Source organism: Phaseolus vulgaris, chromosome 3 (assembly GCF_000499845.2).
Source record: "Phaseolus vulgaris cultivar G19833 chromosome 3, P. vulgaris v2.0, whole genome shotgun sequence".
Classification (NCBI taxonomy): Eukaryota; Viridiplantae; Streptophyta; class Magnoliopsida; order Fabales; family Fabaceae; genus Phaseolus; species Phaseolus vulgaris.
In genome coordinates, this window is record NC_023757.2 from 43260394 (window position 1) to 43282260 (window position 21867).

General features: G+C 31.1%; 3 protein-coding genes across 6 annotated transcripts; 2 read left to right on the forward strand and 1 right to left on the reverse strand.

Annotated features, from left to right (window-relative positions):
* Positions 1-1895: 1895 nt before the first annotated feature.
* LOC137805939 (protein JINGUBANG-like) lies at positions 1896-3388 on the reverse strand. The gene has a single exon (XM_068605816.1). The coding sequence runs from the start codon at positions 3210-3212 to the stop codon at positions 2175-2177; it is 1038 nt and encodes a 345-aa protein (XP_068461917.1). The 5' UTR covers positions 3213-3388; the 3' UTR covers positions 1896-2174.
* A 10175-nt stretch (positions 3389-13563) lies between these two features.
* LOC137807934 (autophagy-related protein 16) lies at positions 13564-17448 on the forward strand. Of its 4 annotated transcripts, XR_011080615.1 has the most exons (6): positions 13572-13780; positions 14340-14526; positions 14824-15005; positions 15091-15286; positions 15667-16830; positions 17081-17448. XR_011080615.1 is itself a non-coding variant. In XM_068608794.1 (5 exons), the coding sequence occupies exons 2-5, from the start codon at positions 14383-14385 to the stop codon at positions 16687-16689; spliced, it is 1545 nt and encodes a 514-aa protein (XP_068464895.1). In that variant the 5' UTR covers positions 13564-13780; positions 14340-14382; the 3' UTR covers positions 16690-16965. The 4 variants fall into 4 exon arrangements, 3 of the variants coding, with proteins under 3 accessions (XP_068464895.1, XP_068464896.1, XP_068464897.1); XM_068608794.1 differs by lacking the exon at positions 17081-17448 and having other exon boundaries at positions 13564-13780; positions 15667-16965; XM_068608795.1 differs by lacking the exon at positions 17081-17448 and having other exon boundaries at positions 13575-13780; positions 14381-14526; positions 15667-16965.
* A 1807-nt stretch (positions 17449-19255) lies between these two features.
* Positions 19256-21227, forward strand: LOC137807936 (vignain-like). Its single transcript, XM_068608797.1, has 4 exons — positions 19256-19749; positions 20080-20312; positions 20399-20539; positions 20675-21227. The coding sequence occupies exons 1-4, from the start codon at positions 19302-19304 to the stop codon at positions 20933-20935; spliced, it is 1083 nt and encodes a 360-aa protein (XP_068464898.1). The 5' UTR covers positions 19256-19301; the 3' UTR covers positions 20936-21227.
* Positions 21228-21867: the final 640 nt, after the last annotated feature.

Here is a 21867-nt window from a genome sequence, read left to right on the forward strand (position 1 = left end):
TCTTATACCTGCTACTACTGTTATGTTGCTTTGAAGGTGGCACATGCTGCCACTACTATATGCTGTTATGGAGGTGACACTACACTACTACTTTTTTTACCATCACGTTGCATCAAATGTTTTACTGTTCTCCACAATGCCAACACGTGGATGTGCACTAATTCTTCATGTTTGCATCACTTGAATTAGTGTCATTTTGAATGGAAAGTTTCAGTGAGAACCACAAAACTAATCCTTTTATTCTCTTCTTTGGGGAGAAATGAAGACAATCGTTAGATAAACAATCCTCTAGTATATCAATAGTACAGTTTAAAAGATACGAGTAAAAATATTTTTTAATTATTTAAAACCATAAAACCGTATGTATAAATTTAAATAAATTGATTATATAGTCAAATTAAATAATACATGCATAAAATAATATTGATATAATGAAATACAAAATTAATTTTTATAATGTAATTATCTAATAAAATATAAATTTATTAAATAATAATATTTTTGTATAGTATTGTAAAATTAAATCGAATTTAAAATCCATGAATAAAAAAAGTAATTTAAAGCAAGTTAATAATGTTTCGTCATACTTACAACAAAACTTATTTTATATATACTCATTATTTTCCCCCCTGTCCAAGGAGAGACAGAGCGTAAAAGAAAAAATAAAAATGTGAATGTATTCTATAAAAGAGAAATGAGGGAAGAGAAAGTGTATACTATTAGTTATTTTATGAACTTACTTATCTTAAATTAAAGCATTTTTTTCATGTTTTTATTTTTTTCCTATTTTCATTTTATTTATTATTATTTCCTATTTATCTAGTCAAACCATAGGAAAAAATTTGTTTATAACTGCTTCTGTGCATCAAACAATTCACTACATAACCAATCTTTACCAAACACGATAGGCGAGGAAAGAAAGACATAAATAATAATATTTTTATTTTATGAAAGAAAAAAACATAGAAAGTTACAGATATTTTTCTTCTTTCTCAGCTCTATTCTACTCTCACCTAGCCTAAAGGATTGCTTTCGAATATCAAATCAGAGTCGCGAACTATTCAAAGTAACTTTCTCATTCATCAGCTGATAAAAAAAAAATCTCATTAAGCTTAAAAAAAGAACTTTTTGCCATTCAAATTCAAATCCAAAAACATTCTACCATTTTTGGAAGAATATTTGGAAAAATGGTGTTCCGAATTCAGTGGGAGTGGCGCAACAGGGTAAAGAAAGCAAAAGCTTTTGATTCCCAAGGAAGTGGGAGGCCCTCTCTGTATAGTGTGAGGATTACTATGGAAGCATGAATTTCGATTTGTTCTTTCGATGATTTCGTAATATGGAGTGCCCCTTTCGTTCTCAGAAATCAGACAATTTCTTCAATGGACCTGCTTTCTTAGCCCATGCTCCAAGTTTCAATTGCTTAAAGGCTATTTATATTTCGTCATGGCAAATATCTTTTCTGGATAACAGAGCATTTTAGAATTTCAAACTGTGTAGCTTAATTTTCAGACCGTAGTCACCGTGGGTCGGAGGTTTGTTGGTGGCAAGTTATGGTGATGTTATGCTGCTTTTCCCTCTGATCATGGATTATGATGGTTCAACTCTCATCATGTTCCTTCTGTTTGGTGGATATATATTTTTTGGGCAATCTTAATTGTTTATATGTTACCATGGTTTTAAATAGTAATGTACATATTGTTTATAAAACCACAACCGCCACCACATCACGTTTGTTGCATGCATGTTTTTTATGCTGCATTTTTTTCAAAATCATTTTCTTCAATTTTTGTTTTATCTTTTAGATTCCTGCAACCAATCCGTTCATTCATCTCAATATTTATAGATTAATGTTAACGTCAATCTCTCAATATAACTTTTACAAGAAGATCGACATCTATTCGGAAATTAGAAAGAAATATATTAGTATGCATAACATCATATCATGTCAGACGAGCTAATCACAATTTTTCCTAATTATTTTGATGTAATTTAGGTAGACGGGTTTTGAAAGGGAAATTATATCAGTGGCGATCCTTAAGTAGAACGAAATGGACTTTGGGAATGTGGTTAAGTTCTGGATTTAACTATATATGTATTGCTCACACACAATTAGTTTCAGAGTTTTAACCTAGCCAACTAAGAGCGTGCTCAAGCGATGAATTAGGTACCCAGAATCAAACTGAACTAAACACCTCCCACACCTTAATTTCCCCGTCTAGGCTTCCACTGAATAGCCTAAAGACGCCGTTTGAGTCATCGTCATCTCCCGGAACGGCTACCAACGACTTCACCGGTTTCTCGTGCCCTTCTAACACCGCGCTGCAACTATACCCACTCCTCCTTCTCTCTCGTTTCCAGATCCTAACCGTTAGATCCGCGGACGCACTCACCAACAAACCCGCCACGTGGATCAGACACAGTATGGCCCCACTGTGACCCCTCAACGTCTCCATCTTCACCGCGCCGTTTTCCTCACACCCCCAATCCCATCGGAATATCGCGCCGTCGCAACTGCCGGAAAACAACCCCGCGCCATCACCGTCCAAAGCAAGCGCATTCACCGCCGACTTTTGCCTCGCAATGGTGCTCACCAACGCGTGCCGTTTCGCCTTGCAGTCCCTTCTCCAAACCTTGATGCTACCATCCGCGGACGCAGTGTATACGGTGCCATCACCGTTAACAACCACAGCATTGATGGCATCCTCATGCGCTTTAACGGTCTCCAAACACCGGAAACTGAACAAGTCCCAGACCTTAAAGCTCTTATCCCACGAAACCGAATACATGAGGCTCTGGTTGACGGCTAAACCAGATACGGTGTCGCAATGCTGGATCCAGAGCCTAGACTTGTGGCGACGCACGCTGACGTAGTTTCGGGGAACGATGCAGCGGCGGAGACAGTCGGTGACGGTGGGGAGGGAGGAGAGGAGACGATGTCGTTTGGAGGGAGTGATGAGCCAGACGCGAATCTTGCGGTCCTGGTGAGCGGTGAAGACCCTTGAGTTGGTGAAGGCGATGGACTTGACAAAGCCTGAGGCAGGCCTTTGGTTGAAGGCGTCGATGTGGGAGTAATGGAAGAGGTCGAAGACGTTGATGAGGTTTAGGGATGCGGCGTAGAGGAGGTTCCGGTGGACCGCGAGACAGGTAATGTGGGGTGTTAGGGTTTTGAGGGAAGCCACGCACCGTTGTTGGAGCGTTGCAGAATGGTTCATTTTGGAAGTGAAAGGTGGAGGGTGAAGTTTATGAAGAGGAGTAGCTGAAGGGGGAACATAAGTAGTAGTTAGGATTGGGTGTTGGAATGGCACGTGGCATATGTGCGATGCTGGACACTTGGCAGATGCTGAATGCTCCGGGGTGTACCTTGGTGGGGTAATAAACCAAGTGGTGGGCTCCACCCAAGATTTGTTGGACCCAACGAATCACATTAGTCAACCTGTTGCTTCTGCCTAATGTTAACAACCAAAGAATGCATCAATTTTATCATTTTTTATGCAATGCAACAGTGTTTCTGTTTTCTTATGTACTACACTAATTCAAACCACTCTCTTATAAAATAAAACAACATTTCAATGTGAATGTTTATTACATTTATTGTTAATAAAATATAGATTCCTTCAAGACTCTTCCTTCTTTTTCAAAAACAATGTAGATTCTTTCAAAACTCTCTTTGAGTATAAACAACTAAATCCACTAATTCAACAGAGTGCCGATAAATAAAAAAACAAAAAAAACTAATCGAACAGAGTTAGTAACATTAATTTCATATGAAAAGTAGAAGTAAAAGATAAAAACAAAACTTTAATTGAAAAAAATAATTAAAAATGACTCAATATATATATAGAATATTTTTCTTATATTTAAAACCTAACAAAGTATATTATGCAAAACTCAAATTCTGTCTGGTCATAACCGTAAAGAAAACAATCTTAATTTTTTTTTCAAAGAAATCACATTGCATAGTTAGTATATATATATACACAAAGGGAGGATGATGTTATATCTTTTAGTTTTACACTTAAATTGGAAAAAAAATATCATATAAATCATACTAACAAAATTTTATATTAATATAAAATTCTTTGGTGTATAAATTTTATAAACCAAAATCAACATAATATAATTTTCAAAATATATTAAATGAGTAATTCGATTATTTTTTTTATTATATTTTAATAAATTTTACATAAACAACTATGATGATATAAAATTATAATTTACAGTTTAATCGAAGAATTTTACTTGTAATTTGATTTTTCATCCATACATCTTATATATACTAATTATCGTATAAATTTTATTAATTAATGAATATATTTTAATTGAGTTATCTTTTCTTTCAAAACTCACTGAGATATATATATATATATATATTGATATATTGTATGTTTTAAAAAATATAGGAATTATTTAATCATCTAATTGTTGTTGTTAAATTTTAACAAAATTTAATACAAATAATAATAATAATAATAATAATAATAATAATACAAAATTATAGTTTAACATTTAAATCATTAAAATTCACTTTTGTATAAGTTTATTTATTATGTAAAAATATTATAACAGTGTAATCTGATCTTTCTTCTTTATATAACAAATAAATGAGATAAAAACAATGGAATAAATACAAAAATAATGTTTATTATTAATTTATATATTATTATAAAAAAAATATTAAAATATCATAGATAGTACTGTATAATAATTATTTTGATATAATATTTTAAAACATAATGAATGTTCTCATATTTATTAAATATGTTATCTAATTTCCTATTATATCACTTTTTTATTTTATTGACAATTTTCTCAGTTATTTATTATTCTTCATCTCTCTTAATTTTATGATAAATGTATAAAATAATTAAAAAGTTGATTAGTTCGATAAGAAAAAAATGAAAAAAAAATGTTAAATTTTCTTTAAAATTAAAATTAGAAATCTAAACAATAGATTTAAAAAAAAAATAGAACTAATGTTTTCCGCTTATAAAATTATAAGTTTCCAAAATAATAAATAAATGACTTCTCACCGTAACACTATAATGAATTATTATTTCAATCAACATTATTTGTTTAGAATTCTAATTGTTGCTTTGATCTTACATTGACCAATAGTTGCAAATCACTATAAACTCTATATTAAGATACACTTTAGGAATTAACTTTTGAAGAATATGTTCAACGACTAAGAATTTAATAATGAATAGCATATATACGACTTAGAATTTAATAATGGATAGTGTATATATAAAGTTAGGAGTATTTTTTTGTTTGTAAATATCAATATTAAGAAACCATTTTTACTGAAAACTTATTAAAGTTAGACTAATTAGCTGTTAGTAATAGTTATAAAGCTTTGGTGGTTGATTATAATTATAGTGAATAAATGAATGCATATATAATTGAATAAAAAAATAGGAAAAAGCTATAATAGCTCTATTGATGTTTATTCGATCTAGCTGGCTAGGTCGTCCATTATTACTTCAAACAATGGAGACACACACATGATAGTGAGCTAAATTCTATTCTTTTTTTAAAAAATTATTATTAGTTTTCTTTCTATATACTATTTTACGTTAAAAATTTCTATGCAATTCTAACCTTCCTATTCATCACCTTTAATTTCACCTTTTTCATTCTTTATTATTTTCACATCTTTGTCTTTCTCACCTAATTCTGCTCATTTTCTCCTCGCTTGTCAACCTTTTTCATTCGCATATTTCTTTTATCAACCTTCGTTTTCACTGAAATCTCTTAATTATGTTAAAAGTTCCATATTTAAGAATTTTTTAGTCTTTTTCACTATTAAAAGTGTCCCGATATATTCTTGTATTACCTTAAAGAAATTCCTAGACATCGACAGTTACTTTATTTCTTTCACTTTTTTTAACAATTTAATTTTGATAATTATTGGCGTAGTGGGTATTTTCACATGGTTAACTACATAAAAGTCATGTTTGGTATGAGTTAACTATTACAAAAAACAACGATTATATTGTATATGATGTATATTATCCAAAGATGTCAAAGTGAATATTTTTTGTTTTTTATTTATTTATTTAATGGGTGTTAAAGTATCAAAACTCATTTAAAAAATCAACATAGTCACTTTTGTTATTCATTCACTATAATGCAAACTTTATTATTATTATTATTTATTTTTATCTTGTGATCTCTCTCTTGATATGAACTCTGAACCCTCTTTTATTGATTGCATCTGTTTCTTCCTCTACGAAAGTTCGCTTAATAAAATATGCGTATATTACTTGCATTACTCACCAAACTATATATCAATAATTTTCTGTTCTTTGGGAGACATCATTAAGATACCAGTGCAAGAAACATGAGTTTGATGCAATATGTAGAATCCCACCGAAGAGATTAAAATATGTTTTGTGGCCCTCGAATATTATTACAAAACATGTAAATGGCAATCAGAAAAGCATTAAACAAAGGTGAACAGTGTATCGTAGGGTTCCATTTAAAAACTATTTGTGCTTACGTGCCTGCACAGAATCATATCATTGCCATAAGGTTCGGTCTAGCGCGCTAGCTATGAAACGTGTCATTCCATCTCTCATTCTGAACATTACTTCGCTCCAATGGTGTTGCACTCAAAATTATATATTCTTTTGGGTTCATGGAATGTAGCCCAAGCTTCTGTATCTTTTATAATGGGATCAAACTTAAGTTTTCTTCATCCATGATCATGTGCATATTTGTAAAAGACCACTTAGGTTGATTTTAATAATTCGATGGAGCAAAACGCATGTATGTAGTTGATTCCAAAGGAGGGACATGGGGTGATACGATCCTTCCAAAAGGTCATTGAGATAAATTAGTGCGCTGACTTAAGTGCTGACCACATCTCTACAAACACTTAGGTTATTTTTAAACACTATGTAATTATTTCTAATGGTGGAGACGAAGGAGGTCGTACTCTATGGTTTTTTTAAAATATTTTTCTTCTTAAAAAATGCAGAGAAAATAAAGCTTTGTACACAGGCACATGCATAAGAAGGAACAGTGCACATTATATGTTTGGCACATTCTAATTGAGCAACAAGATAGTGGAGACACAAAAAGCTGCACTATTTTGCCTTACTCGAACTTAGCCTGCTCTAGCAATCATATATGCACATATAAAACACCAGTTAGAACAAGATTCAACAAAATAGAAAATCTTGCCGCTTTTTTTACTATTTTGGGTTAATTTTTCTCCTTTTTACTAATTTGGGGTTACTTTTTAAAAAATTACGAATCTAAATAAGTCATTAAAACATGATTTTGTTGAAGATTGTAATTTTTTTTTTTCACTTTCAGATAATTAAAATTATATCATTTATATTATACAATTTCTTTATCATGTTGATATGACTTATCTAAATTGGTATTTTCTTTAAAAGGTAATTATAATTTAATAGAAAAAATAGTTTTTTTTCATATTAATTAAAAAACATTTTTTTTTATGTTATGGTTGGGTGAAAAAAAAAGTGTCAAGATTTTTTTTTTTTTTATGTTGGTGTAATTGATGTTTTATATGTGCATTGCTAGAGCAGGCTAAGTTTGAGTAAGGCAAAATAGGGCAGCTTTTTGTGTCTCCATTATCTTGTTGCTCAATTAGAATGTGACAAACATATAAATGTACTGTTCCTTCTTATGCATGTGCCTGTTTATAAAGCTTTATTTTCTCTGCATTTTGTTTTTTTAAATTATTAAAAAAACTAGAAAGTACGTCCTCTCCACCATTGGAAATAATTACATAGTGCTTAATTACCATATATAGTTTAATAATAACACTTATCGCACATCACATAAATTAATCCGTTAAACTATATAATAATTTTGAAGTATATAATGATTTCTCGTCCTCTTCCCCGTAAAATTTACAAGTGAGATATTGCAGATCTATGCTGGTTTTCATTCACCTCTATACTTAGACAGTGGAGTGCAACATTTATCAAACAAAATCATATGAGGAAAGAAAAAAGGACAGAGAATTAAGACAATGAACTAATAAAGAACGATGAAGAAGAATCCTGAAGAGTTTTTTAATATAATTAAATGACTCAATTGTTGTTTCCTACCAAAAAAAAAAATCTACGGATTTCTATTGTGGATAAATTCAATTAATTGGTATTTAAGTTCTTCATTCGTAGTTAGATTATTAAAAAAAAATTCATTTACCTTGCAATTATTTTTTACATGTCCAACTCTTCCACATTGAAACATACTATATATTTTTTTCTTGAGTTTTTTTTTATTTTTATTAATATTAGGGGTTTTCATACTGGTTCCTTTTTAAACTATTTTTGTGTGTGTTTGTTCTTAAGATTTTTTTTAGTGTAGATGAAGGGAGATTAATTTTTCATATCCATATCGGGTCCAAAAGCTCTTGGCTCTTTTACTCCTTCTGCTTGGCTTTTCTTTATTATATTTTTTATTTTAAATTATTACATAAAGACATTATTCATGTGTTTTATATTAGAGATCTCTACATAACACTATAAGAAAAATCCAATTTATGTATGAAAGAAATTTGTAGGTAACAACCAAAATCGATAGGTAAATCAACATTATCTACGGTTATCCACGAAAAAAAATTTATATATAATGTAAACATCGATAATTTACCTACAAATACTGTGTTCATTGATAACGAAACTAGTTATGAAACTAAAACTAAAATTCTCACTTTCACTATGATCTTTTTCCTTACCAAAAAAGTAACTATAAAAAGAACTTCCATTGTATTTTTCAATATCACAAAAAATGCAACTATCAATACAGATTTGAGAATGAAAATAACTCTCAATGCAACTATGAATATTATTAATATTAGTAAATATTATTAATATTTATTTTATTAATTTTATTAAATATTATTAATTTTGTTAAATATTATTAATATTATTATTATTAATATTATTATTTTTATTATTAAATATTATTAATGTTATTAATATTATTAAATATTATAAATATTATTAAATATTATTAATATTATAAATATTATTAAATATTATTAATATTATAAATATTATTAATATTATAAATATTATTAAATATTATAAATATTATTAAATATTATTAATATTATTAAATATTACAAATAGTGTTAATATTATTAATATTATAAATAATGCTAATTTTATATATATTTTTATTAATAGTATTTATATTATTACTAATATTATTAATTTTGTTATATTACTAATATCATTAATACTATTATTATTATTATTAATATAATAGTAATCATATTATTTAAATTATTATATTAATATTATTAATTTTATAATATTAATAATATGTATAAATTAGTTGTGGTTATTATTATTTATGAATATTAATTATGATTTTATAATTCTTCATATTATATTAATATTTTTAATATTATGTATATAATTATTATGATAATAGTTGGTAGGTAGTAGATATTTGTGGGTGATAGTTCGTAGGTAATAGAGATTCGTGGTAATAGTTGGTAGGTAATATAGATCCGTAGGTAATAAGATCTGTGGGTAATAGTTGGTAAGTAATGTTGAATTTACTTACAGATTCAGAATCTGTGATTAATGTCCGTAGGTAATGTTGTTCGTAGGTAATGTTGAATTTACCTACAGACTCAGATTTGTGGGTAAAAATCCGTAGATAATATTAATTTTTTTTTTTTTAAAGACATTCATGTCTTTAATTTATTCGTTTTTTCTTATAAAAAAAAACTTCGTTTATATTAGGATGTTTGTTTTGCAAGTTTTCTCTAATTTTCTCTTATTAGTGGTTTTCCATTTATGAATTTCTCTTTCCAAAACCGTTATTTACAATCTTTTCATATTAAAATAATTGTCACGAAATTATCAATAAACCACCTAAATTCTCCACATCTTAGACTATGCAGTAGTATTGAAGTTTCTTTGTCAAGGAGTTTGAATCTCTAATAAAATTATATGAATTATATTCATGATTAATGTTTTTATCATTATAAATATTATTCGAGTTTTTTTAACACAAAATATTATATATTTTCTATGGAAATTTCTATGAGTGGTATAATTATAGCATGTAGTTACTTTATTTAAACTGGCTTCAAATTATTCTCTTAAGGGTTCTGCAACTATTTCTTATAGGCTATACAATATTTTTTTTTAACTATACCATTGGAGAGCTTACCAGAAATGGTGAGTTGAGGTTGTATAGGTAAGTAACTTTTGTAGAGCTATTAAGTTGTAGGAATAAAGAAGGTTTGTTATTAACTTTAAATGTTACGTTTAGGTTTACTTGTTTCATCTAAATAATGATGACAACACTGCCTCACCAAACTTCATCTAATCCCAAAAAACAAGCTTAAGCCGGTGCCAAGTTAGCAAAATAAGTGTGACCTACTTTTGCTAGCTTGGTTCATATGCAGATTTACTGCGGAACAATGTTGCAATAATGATGTTATAATATTTCATTTTTTTCTATAAAAAATAATATTGATAATAAAATTAAATTAAATTCAACAAAAATATATAGAGATCTCACTTCAAAAATTATATTAGAGTCATTCATGATATATCTTAATCAGTGTTTGTTGGACTTATCAAACTACCCATTATCTATCAGACTATCTATAATATATATTCACACGCACGAGTTGGAGGATCTTGGCGTGAGGGGAGTGTGTTGGAGATCTCACGTCATCTAGAGATAAATTTTTTTTTATTGTATACAAGTGAGTGTAAATCTTACCTTATAAGCCGATTTTATAAAGGTTGAGTTAAACATAAAGTTCACTTCTTAATAATATAAAATTAACATTTATTCTAAATAATTATATTAAATTTAAATTTTTTATAAGGAAATTAGAAAATAAAGTATTCTTACTTTAATAACTTTATTTGTTTTTTTTATAATTATAATTTTCTTTATGATCCATACGTATATATTTGAATAATAAGAATGAATAAATTTATAATAAAACTAATATAATAAAAAGATACTCAATTAATAAAAACTAATATAATACTCAATTATCATATTAAGAAGTGGACGGCTACTAACTTGTGTGAGATTATATATTATGGGTGGTCTGATAACTATCTGATTAGCGGGTGGCATGATAAGTCCAACAAACTCTCACTATGATAAATTCGAAAGGACTCTAATACATATTTAGAAGTGAATTTTAAGTCTAACTCAACCCCATAAAACAGACTTATAAGATGAGGTTTGCACCCACTTATAATTATGAAATGTTCTAATCTCTAATCGATGTGAGATCTTCAACATACCATAAAAAAGTCATATTTCTAACTAAAAGGATAAATGTTTTCTTTCTAAGTTTCAATTGAGATATATGTTATTATCGTCTAACTGTTGTCTTGTTCCACCTTTATATTGTTAATGTTTTTCATCGACACATCATTTTCATGCTCATTTTGGTCATTGTCACTTGTTTGCATCATCGTGATGTGGACTTTGTGAAATGAAGAATGAGAAAAGAAAAAATCTTATATTTTAAGGGTTTGTTTACACATAGAGCATAAACATTTCATGATAATGCAATATGTACATACAATGTGCCTTCTTTGTATTAGGACTATGCAAGTTATGAGTTTGAACGAACTTTGGTGAGTGTTGGTGCGTTCTAATTTTTCATTTTTAGCTTTGTATATTATCATTTTGCCCAATCATCTCCATTTTTCTCTAGAATCCTAAAATTAAGACATATTTGGGAATAAATCGTTCTTATTCAAATAAAAATCATAAAATATGTAAAAGGTATAAAATCATAAATTAGGGGTTATTTTATGTCTATTTTATCCATCTGCCCTTGAGTTCTTTTGAAAAGGAAGTCTTGTTGATTCTAAATGTATCTCCACAAAATTACACCCCAACATTTAGGTCTTCGTACGGGATTTTCAAATTTTACGCTTGGTACAAAATATTAATCCTACTACCAACATGTTCTTTTACTTTTATTAGTTTTGACCGTCTAAAAAGGCCTCCTTAGACTCGGTTAAAAGACTCTTGGGATAAGGGTTAATTATTTATGTTTCTCTCTTCTTATAAGGAGTTCAAAAGGTGTTTGTTTAAAGTGTGTCATTCCCTCGCGCTACCATCTTTATTATAAGGATTTACCTTGGTTAATAAAGCATGGATTATCAATCCTTATATTTGTGGGTCAAATATGACTTGATATTTCAAAACCACTGGATATAAGTAAGCAAAAGTCTTTGGTAAACTAAGGAACTCTTAAGCTTTTATTAGAAGGCGTTTATTTAAAGTGCATCCTTTCCTCCCATTACCATCTTTATTATAAGGATTTTCCTTGTATTGGACATCCAAACCCACAGTCTAATACTCGAGATCATTAACTAACTTGGATGAAGATGAGGCTAGACACTATAAAACACTTGAATACCAAGGAGTTGATATAAAAGTATACATATGTAGAGATTAGTATTTATAGTAAAGATTGTGAATATTTATGTACCTTGACATTAATCTTTATGCAAGTTAAAAAATGACACTTTCAAAAAAAGAAATAACACAACTCGTGAAAGAGATGAAGGAGAATAAGATCGTTGTAGTTAGAACCAACACTCCAAAAATCATAGTCGACCTAGTAATCAGTTCCGAGAGGACTCCTTCTGAAGTCCCTCTCAAAAGAAAACATATTGAGGGCAAAAGGTGTGTTATTTCCCTTTTAGACAGAGTTCCAAAAGAACCTACCACTGAACATTCCAAGTCTGATGGTCACGCACTTAATGTGGTTATGAGGGCAAACCCTATAGTGAAGGGGTGTCTTTCTAAGACTCAGTTTTTTCACACTCAACCCACAAATTTTTAAGAGATTGGTACTTAGTTATCCAAAATTAAAGATGTTTTCCAAATTTCAAACAATTTGTTTTTCTTATTTTGTTAAGTAAATTCTGTTTTATGATAGACAACGATAATATTGAAACAATTTTAGATAAGATCTTCAATCATCACTTAACATCTTAACCCAATATATTTGCCTATCAGATATTAAATATAATACTTAATATTTATTTTAATTAGATGTCAAATATCTTAACATAAAAGATTGAGTATAATCTCATATTAAATAAGGCATCATATTCTTAAGCCTAAAGAACATTATAAATTAAAATATTCAGTTCATCTTACCTTTTCTTTTTTCTAACATAGTTGTCTATCATCACCAATCCTTATTATCATCCTAAACTTAAATCATTATATTAAAATTAAGGAATAAATCCCAACTAAGATGATGAATTTTATAAACTTAAACTTAGTATTAGATTAGGTGGGTCCTTCTCACATATTTAACCTTTTAGGGGATTAATTAAAGAATATATAAAAAATGAATAATTTTTTATAAAATTAAAAATATAAACAAATTCTGTTTTAAAATATACTTTCTAATAATTTTCATTGTACTAATTCCCTTTATTTTCTGTTCTCTAACGTTTAACCTTCCAGGGATAATTTAAAAAAATATATAAAAATAATTAAATTTTAATAAAATTAGGAATATAATTAAACTATGTTTTAAAATACAATTTCTAATAATTTTCATTGAATTTTTTCTTTCTACCTAATCCTCCACACCGGGAGAGAGGCTACTGCGGCGTGTTATTTCTTCTCTTCCAAAATCCATGCCTTTTCTTTGCCCATTCTCTCCCTTTTTCATTTTTCATATTCCTACTCTTCAATCCGCGAACGGGGAGGGAGGAACTCGTCGGTTGCTTCAAAGGAAAGAGGGGATTTCCTAAACGCAATTTACGAGGTGCGGCCCAACTTTATTACGTTTTGATGCTAATTTTAAGATTTCGTTTTCGGTTTTGGTTAATTGATAATCTTAATCTTCGGTTGATTGATTTCTTGATTTTGCCTTGTTCGGAGTTTGAATTGATGAGACGGTTTCAAGTGTTATTGATTTCTCAATTTTGGATATTTTTGCTGAATGATGTTTGTGTGCTTTGCCAAATGTCTGTCTCCCATATGTATAGTAATCCTCTTCGTCACTGTAAATTATGTAGTTATACATTTCATGGGGTGTGTTTAGGAGGGTAGTTTGGAAAGATAGAAAAAAAGATGGAGAGTGAATAAGTAAAAAGGGGTGTGTAAAAAGGCAGGCCCTGTTCATGTGCAACCCAAAATTTTGATTGTAGGGATTTGGGGAAATACCCCTTGTCGTGGGACCCTATTTCCAGGTCTCTCCTATTCACCTCAAAGATTTTATTGTTACTTTTTTCGAAGTCCCTATTCCATTCAATCATGGACTTTCTTGGCGGATCCTAAATTGTAATCTCTGCTTATATTTTCTCTACATTGTAACTTTCCAGGAACACAAAAGTTTTGTGCTTGAATTTTGTTTTTGTGCTAGTAATGGCGAAAACATGCAAGTCGCAAGAAGAAATTGCGTGTGAAGCTATTAAACATGCTTTGAAGGCACTACGGAAGCGCCATTTGCTTGAAGAAGCCGCTCATGGTCCCGCTGTTCTAGCTCTTTCTAGACCCATCGCTTCTCAGGTCCCCTCTCTATCATTGCTTTGACAATATTCATGCTTCTTAGGAATTACCTGATTTGGGGGTGGTGCTTAGGTTTCCAATTTCCCCTAATCATGTTTTAGAACTTTGTTCAATCAACGGTTCCAATAGAGTAGTTCATGTGTACAATTTTACCTGTCTTGATAATTGACAATGTTCCCCCTTCCCTTTACATCTCTTGGTATTATATTGTTGCCCGGATCATGGTATGTGTCTAGCAGTTTAGCAATTGGAATGCTTCTATTGAGGTTAGTGTTGTATCTATGGTTGTCCTTGAAGGGCTCTGAGTGGAAAGAGAAAGCAGAGAATCTTCAAGTGGAACTTCAGCAATGCTACAAAGCACAATCTAGGCTGTCTGAGCAGCTTGTTGTGGAAGTAGCTGAGTCCAGAACTTCAAAAGCGTTGGCTCAAGAGAAAGAAAATGCAGTTGCTGATTTGCAAAAGGAATTGACTGAATTGAGGTTTGTTTCTTATGCGTTCTAACGGCCTTTCTTTCTTTTCTTTTTAGTTGGTGGCAAATGATTATGACTTAAGTTAACGTTGCAGGGATGAGTGTTCTCAGTTAAAGGAAGACTTGGAAGAAAAGATTAAATCTCTAGAAATGATTGTCAGTGAGAATTCTGAACTTAAAGCCCAACTGCAGCAGATGACTACTAAAGCCAATAAAGCTGAAGCTGAAAATAAGATGTTGATCGACCGCTGGATGTTGGAAAAGATGAAGGATGCTGAACGCCTGAATGAGGTACACAATATCTTCTTTATTTTCCGTTTGAACTTTTGGAATTAGATATATAGAATTGGTACAATTCTCTGGATTATGGGAACCAAGTTCTCCCTATCCTTAACTTCTTCTGATGCTGGTTTGATTGCCGGATTAATTGTTGTTACGCCAATATTGCATGTTCTTCTGAACTAACTTTTTGGTAGTTGAAATCTGAACCTCGTCTGTTAGTGTTTTCTCTATTTAAATGTCAGTGTATGATAGAGTTGAATTACTATGATAGTTACATTAGTAGTTTATGTTTCTTGTGGGTTGAATCCTCAGAAAACCTTGATTATACTTGCTAACTTCTGTTGCATATGCTACTTATTTAATTAATAATTTAGTTCCTACCACTTTAGGCCAACGCACTGTATGAAGACATGGTCGAGAAACTAAAGGCCAGTGGCTTAGAGCAACTTGCAAGGCAGCAGGTGGATGGTATAGTTCGCCAAAGTGAAGAAGGTGCTGAATTTTTTTTAGAGTCAAGCATCCCTTCCACATGTAAATACAGGCTTCGTGCACATGAAGGTGGTTGTGCTTCCATGTTGTTTGAGTACAATTCCAGTAAACTGATCACTGGGGGACAGGATCGGTTAGTTAAAATGTGGGATACAAATACAGGATCCTTATCTTCTACTCTTCATGGCTGCCTTGGCTCAGTATTAGATCTCACGATCACCCATGATAATCGATCTGTCATTGCTGCAAGCAGCTCAAACAACTTGTATGTATGGGATGTCAACTCCGGCCGTGTCCGTCATACCCTTACTGGCCACACAGATAAAGTTTGTGCTGTTGATGTGAGCAAGATTTCAAGTCGTCATGTTGTCAGTGCTGCTTATGATCGTACCATAAAAGTTTGGGACCTAGTGAAAGGTTACTGCACTAACACAATCATTTTTCCCAGCAACTGCAATGCTCTCTCCTTCAGCATGGATGGTCAGACCATATTTTCAGGACATGTTGATGGTAATCTTCGGTTATGGGACATTCAAAGCGGAAAGCTACTCAGCGAGGTTGCTGCACATTCACTTGCGGTCACATCAATATCCCTTTCTCGAAATGGAAATATTGTACTGACCAGTGGAAGGGACAACTTGCACAATTTGTTTGACGTGCGATCTCTTGAAGTTTGTGGCACACTAAAAGCGACGGGAAACAGAGTTGCTTCTAACTGGAGCCGCTCCTGTATTAGTCCAGATGACAATCACGTTGCTGCTGGGTATGCCGATGGATCTGTCTATATTTGGTCAATTTCTAAAGGTGATATAGTCGGTACACTCAAGGAACACACTTCTTCTGTTCTGGGTTGTACGTGGAGCGGGGTTGGAAAACCGCTGGCCTCAGCTGACAAGAATGGGATAGTTTGTGTCTGGACATAATGGCCTTTCATTTCTTCGAATACTCCCAGGTTTGACCCCACTAAAATTAAAAAGGCTTCCATATATATATGCAAGGAAGGAGCTGTGGCATTGCTCAATTGGCTGCCTCAATTCTTCGTTACTGTTTTGTGTTCATACAAGGTATTTTATCAACCATGTATATACTATTTTTAACAAACTTTCATTTAAACTGGTCTCAAGGATTATTTGGATGAACTTCTCCACAGTAACTTTTAGGAGAGAAAAATAAGAAATAAACTTTAGAATTTATTTTTCTATTGGCTAAAATTAGCTTATATACGTAAGTTAATTTGTAGAAACTTTGTGTATAAGTAAATTTAGTTTGTCAAGAAGTGAATTTCATTTTTCTTTATTTTTTTTATTTGAGAAGTAGTTATGAAGAATTTTGTCCAAAAAGGTTCTCGGTCTCAAGTGGTTGTGTGGACTAATTTGTGACGAAGGAATGAAGCCCTTCTGCTGGATACAAATGTTGAGTTGGCAAAATTTGTTCAGAAGTTACCATCCATCTACCATTAATGTATAGATAATTGGTCCTATATCCGGTGATTGCAAGTTGTCATTTATAACTTATAACGTTACCTACAGGCTTACATGTATGCTCTGGTATTGTAGAAGTAGACCTTCAGTTTCTAAAATCACCTTCTTCCATTGAGTTTTATAAGGTGCTTGATTGCTCTATAGTCTCTGTACTTAAGTAAACACAATTTTTTAAAATATCAATGTTTTTAATTTACTTCTTGGAGTCGATTTAATTTATTTAGATACATGATATAATTTAACATTTTTTATACTTTTCATATTTTCTTTTAAATTTTTAAGTATTTATTTGGTCTCTTATATAGTAAAATTTGTGCTACAAAACGAAAGAAGAGAATGAGAATAAAACATCTTCAAACAAGAACTTTAAGTAATTATAACTTTTTAGTTAAAAATTGAATTTATCATGTGTCCTATTTAAATTTTTGCATTTTATTATAATACAAAACATATACTAACAAAATGATGGTTTGGTAACGTGCTAAACAGATTAGCTTTACATGTTGTGGAAACAGAATCTGATCGTATGAACTTCAAATATCAAACATATTGTGCATGCGTGTGTTTTTTGTGGGTGTGATTCTCATAATGTTGAGTTTCATCCATCTAAACTTATCTAGTAAAAGATAAGCTTGATTGGATATATAATATATAGTTAGCCAAGTTTATACACCCATTCAAATTTGTTCCTACAATAAAATGTGATTACAATATACAAGTAACATTTATTTGGTGATATTTACCTATTTAGAAAATACTGTTTTCCTCAGTAATGTTTACCACACTACACAAGCCACAATTTTATATAATTATGTTTCAGGAGGAATGTATATGCAATTTTTATAACACGACTAGTTCTAAGATTTTGTATTTATTAACAGTGGCCTTCAATTATCCAGGGTCTGCAGATGTTAACTAAAGACAACATTGAATTTTGTTCACTAAATACATCATAAACTAAGGCACGCACGCTACTCGTCTCTGGCCATTTCATAAAATCGATGATCACCCAATTGACCATGCTCGGTGAACATGGCCTACAATAAAATGCATCTTCAGGATATCATTCTCTTTTTATGTGATTTTTCAAGTGATTTGTTAGAGACCAAAGAATTACGCTAATGTATTTCTTTGCATCAAGCAATTAGCAAGCGCGTACAATTGTAGTCAAATGATAATCACTGAATATCACAAAAAATCTCACATACCGTCATGGGAATGGGACATCAAAGTTCTTCTAATTAGCTATCCTCTACTAACTAACGACATATTTAACAACAATTATATTTAATTTTTTTACAAATGGTACTTAACAAATAACAACACCGAATTTTTTGATGATGATGACACACAATAATTATAATTCTTGAAACATTCCAATTTAAATATCATACATGTCATCAATAAAATGGTTAAGTACTATATATATACCGATTTTAGTTTCAAAAGTTACCAAAATCCTTCCCTAACGTATGGAGTTTTACCATGTTACTCCACATGCAATGCAAAGAATCATGCTGTTGGAAAGTATAACTGATTGCACTTCAAATTTGTTTGAGTTTGTACATGTGGAACTGCACTACTTTCACAAGCGATCGCGTAAGCTACTTACGTTCCACTCCCCTTGATGCTACAAGGACAGTGTCTCAAAACCAGAAGCAACCCATGCTCTCATTTTCCACCATCATTCTCTATTATTAAGGTAATACCGTGATCTGTATGCAACCGAAATATGATCCTTCAAACACACAATATATAGCAGTTTTACAAAAAGCTTTAAATTTAGAACTAATCTCCCAAATTATTTTTGCCCCAATAAGATAAATATCTCTTGAGTTTGCTTCCATTACATAAAATCTAAGAAATATACAAAAATAATAATTAAATTAATGTCACTATAACAGCCTTGCATGTTCGTCATTATTGATAGTTGATGCCCTTAAGTAACCTCTTTTTTTTCTGCCTGATTGGTTTTACTTTCTCTATATAAAGCATCTCCTTGGTCTCTCTTTTTCACATCTTCCATTTGCATTGATAACATTGAGCAAAGCAATATGGAAATGAAAAATATATTTTGGGGTGTTTTATTGTTTGCTTTTGTTCTTGGAATGGTTGAGAGCTTTGATTTCAACGAGAAGGAGCTAGAATCCGAGGAAGGGTTGTGGGATTTGTACGAGAGATGGAGGAGCCACCACACGGTTTCACGAAGCTTCGATGAGAAGCAGAAGCGCTTCAACGTGTTCAGAGCCAATGTGATGAATATCCACAATACGAATAAAATGGATAAGCCTTACAAGCTGAAGTTGAACAGGTTTGCTGACATGACCAACCATGAATTCAGGAGCATCTATGCTAACTCCAAGGTGAGTCACCACAGAATGTTTCGAGGCATGCCACGTGGGAATGGTTCTTTCATGTATGAGAACGTTGACAGGGTTCCTCCTTCGGTGGATTGGAGGAAGAAAGGTGCTGTTACTGATGTAAAGGATCAAGGCAAATGTGGTAAAGTCACTTCGATTCTATTTAGCTTCACTAAAATGAGAAACCAACGATTAGAAGGGTCACTTTTATTTGCCAAAATCTTCTTAACTTTCTGCATGTTTCTTTAAGGTGACAAATAGAAGGTTGACATTATCTTTGTTTGTTTTAGGGTACTGATATAAACCAATTTAGGTTCAATACATAATTTTTCTTTCTTTTATCATAAATCTCTTGCTAGCTAAGATTAGGTTCAAATGAATAAAAATTGTTTTGCCTGAGGTACACCAAACACTTTCTTTGTTTTGAGCAAGTTGTAATAATGTCCTGTTGTTTTTTAATGTCTTGTTATAGGTAGTTGTTGGGCCTTTTCAACTGTTGTAGCTGTTGAAGGTCTTAACCAGATCAAGACACATAAGCTAGTGTCATTGTCTGAGCAAGAACTGGTAGATTGTGACACTAAAGAGAATGAAGGTTGCCAAGGTGGGTTAATGGAAAGTGCATTCGATTTTATCAAACAACATGGCATTACTACAGAAACCAATTACCCTTATGAAGCAAGAGATGGAACTTGTGATGCATCAAAGGTGCACAGTCATATTTTTTGTGCTTATTATAATCTGATTTACTTTATTGATAAGGAATTTTAAGATGAAAAAAAATCACACTACAGGTGAAGAAACCTGCAGTGTCAATTGATGGATATGATACTGTCCCCGTGAACAATGAAGCTGCATTGCTCAAAGCTGTTGCCCATCAACCTGTATCAGTAGCCATTGATGCTGGCGGATTTGGCTTCCAGTTCTACTCAGAGGTGAACTCTAAATTCTAAAAACATTTTTACTTATTTTTTTGTTAATCACCAGTTTATCAAAAAACCTGTCTGATCATTTTTTTAAGGTTTCTCTTTTAAACAACTTCACTTTTAAGGTTTCATAATTATCTACAGGGAGTATTTACGGGTTTGTGTGGCACTGGTCTGAATCATGGTGTAGCAATTGTGGGGTATGGAACAACTCAAGATGGAACCAAATATTGGACAGTGAAGAACTCATGGGGATCTGAATGGGGAGAAAAAGGTTACATTAGAATGCAAAGGAGCGTATTTGACCACAAAGGTCTCTGTGGCATAGCAATGGAGGCTTCCTATCCAATCAAAAAGTCCTCCAAATCAATGGAAGAATCTTCATTTCTTAAGGACGAGCTTTAAATCATTTCTTCATGATTGTTGTTTAATTTTATTAAGGGAGAATAAAATAAAATAATTTAATGAATCAAGATAATGCTAATACATATATAAGTGAGGTTGTTTCTATTCCTACACTTGTAATATTTCTATTCCTAATTATCCATCCAAGTTGTTTGTGTGACATAGAAATATATAAATTATTAGTAATATTTATTATTAGATCACGATGTAAAATAATAGATAGTCTTTTTTCTCTTTTCGTATTCTCAAGTTTTTCTCAATAATTCAAAGGCAACTTCTTCCTGCACCTCTACAAATTTCTTCCGGCACCCTATAACTTTCCGAAAAGACTGTTTTGTTCCCTTTAAAAAATGACTTTCGGATTGTTCTTTTCAAAATATTTCACGTCTTTTCTGGATCATATTTTATGAATTTCGGATTTATAAATCCAGAATCAAAATAAAAGTGTTCTGGAAAAAATATTCCTAAATGATTTTTTGTCTTCTCAAATTTCTATTCCAGAAATATTCTTTGTTTATGGAATTACTATTATCTAAAACTGTAAAAGATAATTTTGATATTTTTGAAGAATGTAGGAGTGCAGGAAGAAAAATGTAGAGGTGCAGGAAGAAATACCCTAATTCAAAAGTTTTAAAAACCCAAAAGAAACGCGTAAGCGTAACAGTGTAGCTGAAAAGTGGTAAGCTTTTCTCATATTAATTACTTTCCAATTTGCAATCTCGAAAATAAAGTGGGATTGCTTTAATTAAGAATATGTTAGATAACAACTTACACTATTATAATTAAATCATGAAATAAAAATTAATTTTAAAAAAAATATTTAATTTTTATATTAACTAAATTATAAATTATTTTATAGATTAAATTTTTTTTTTCTAAAGCAGTTTCTATTATTATTAAATAGTTTCTAACTTGATATCTAATTAAAAATT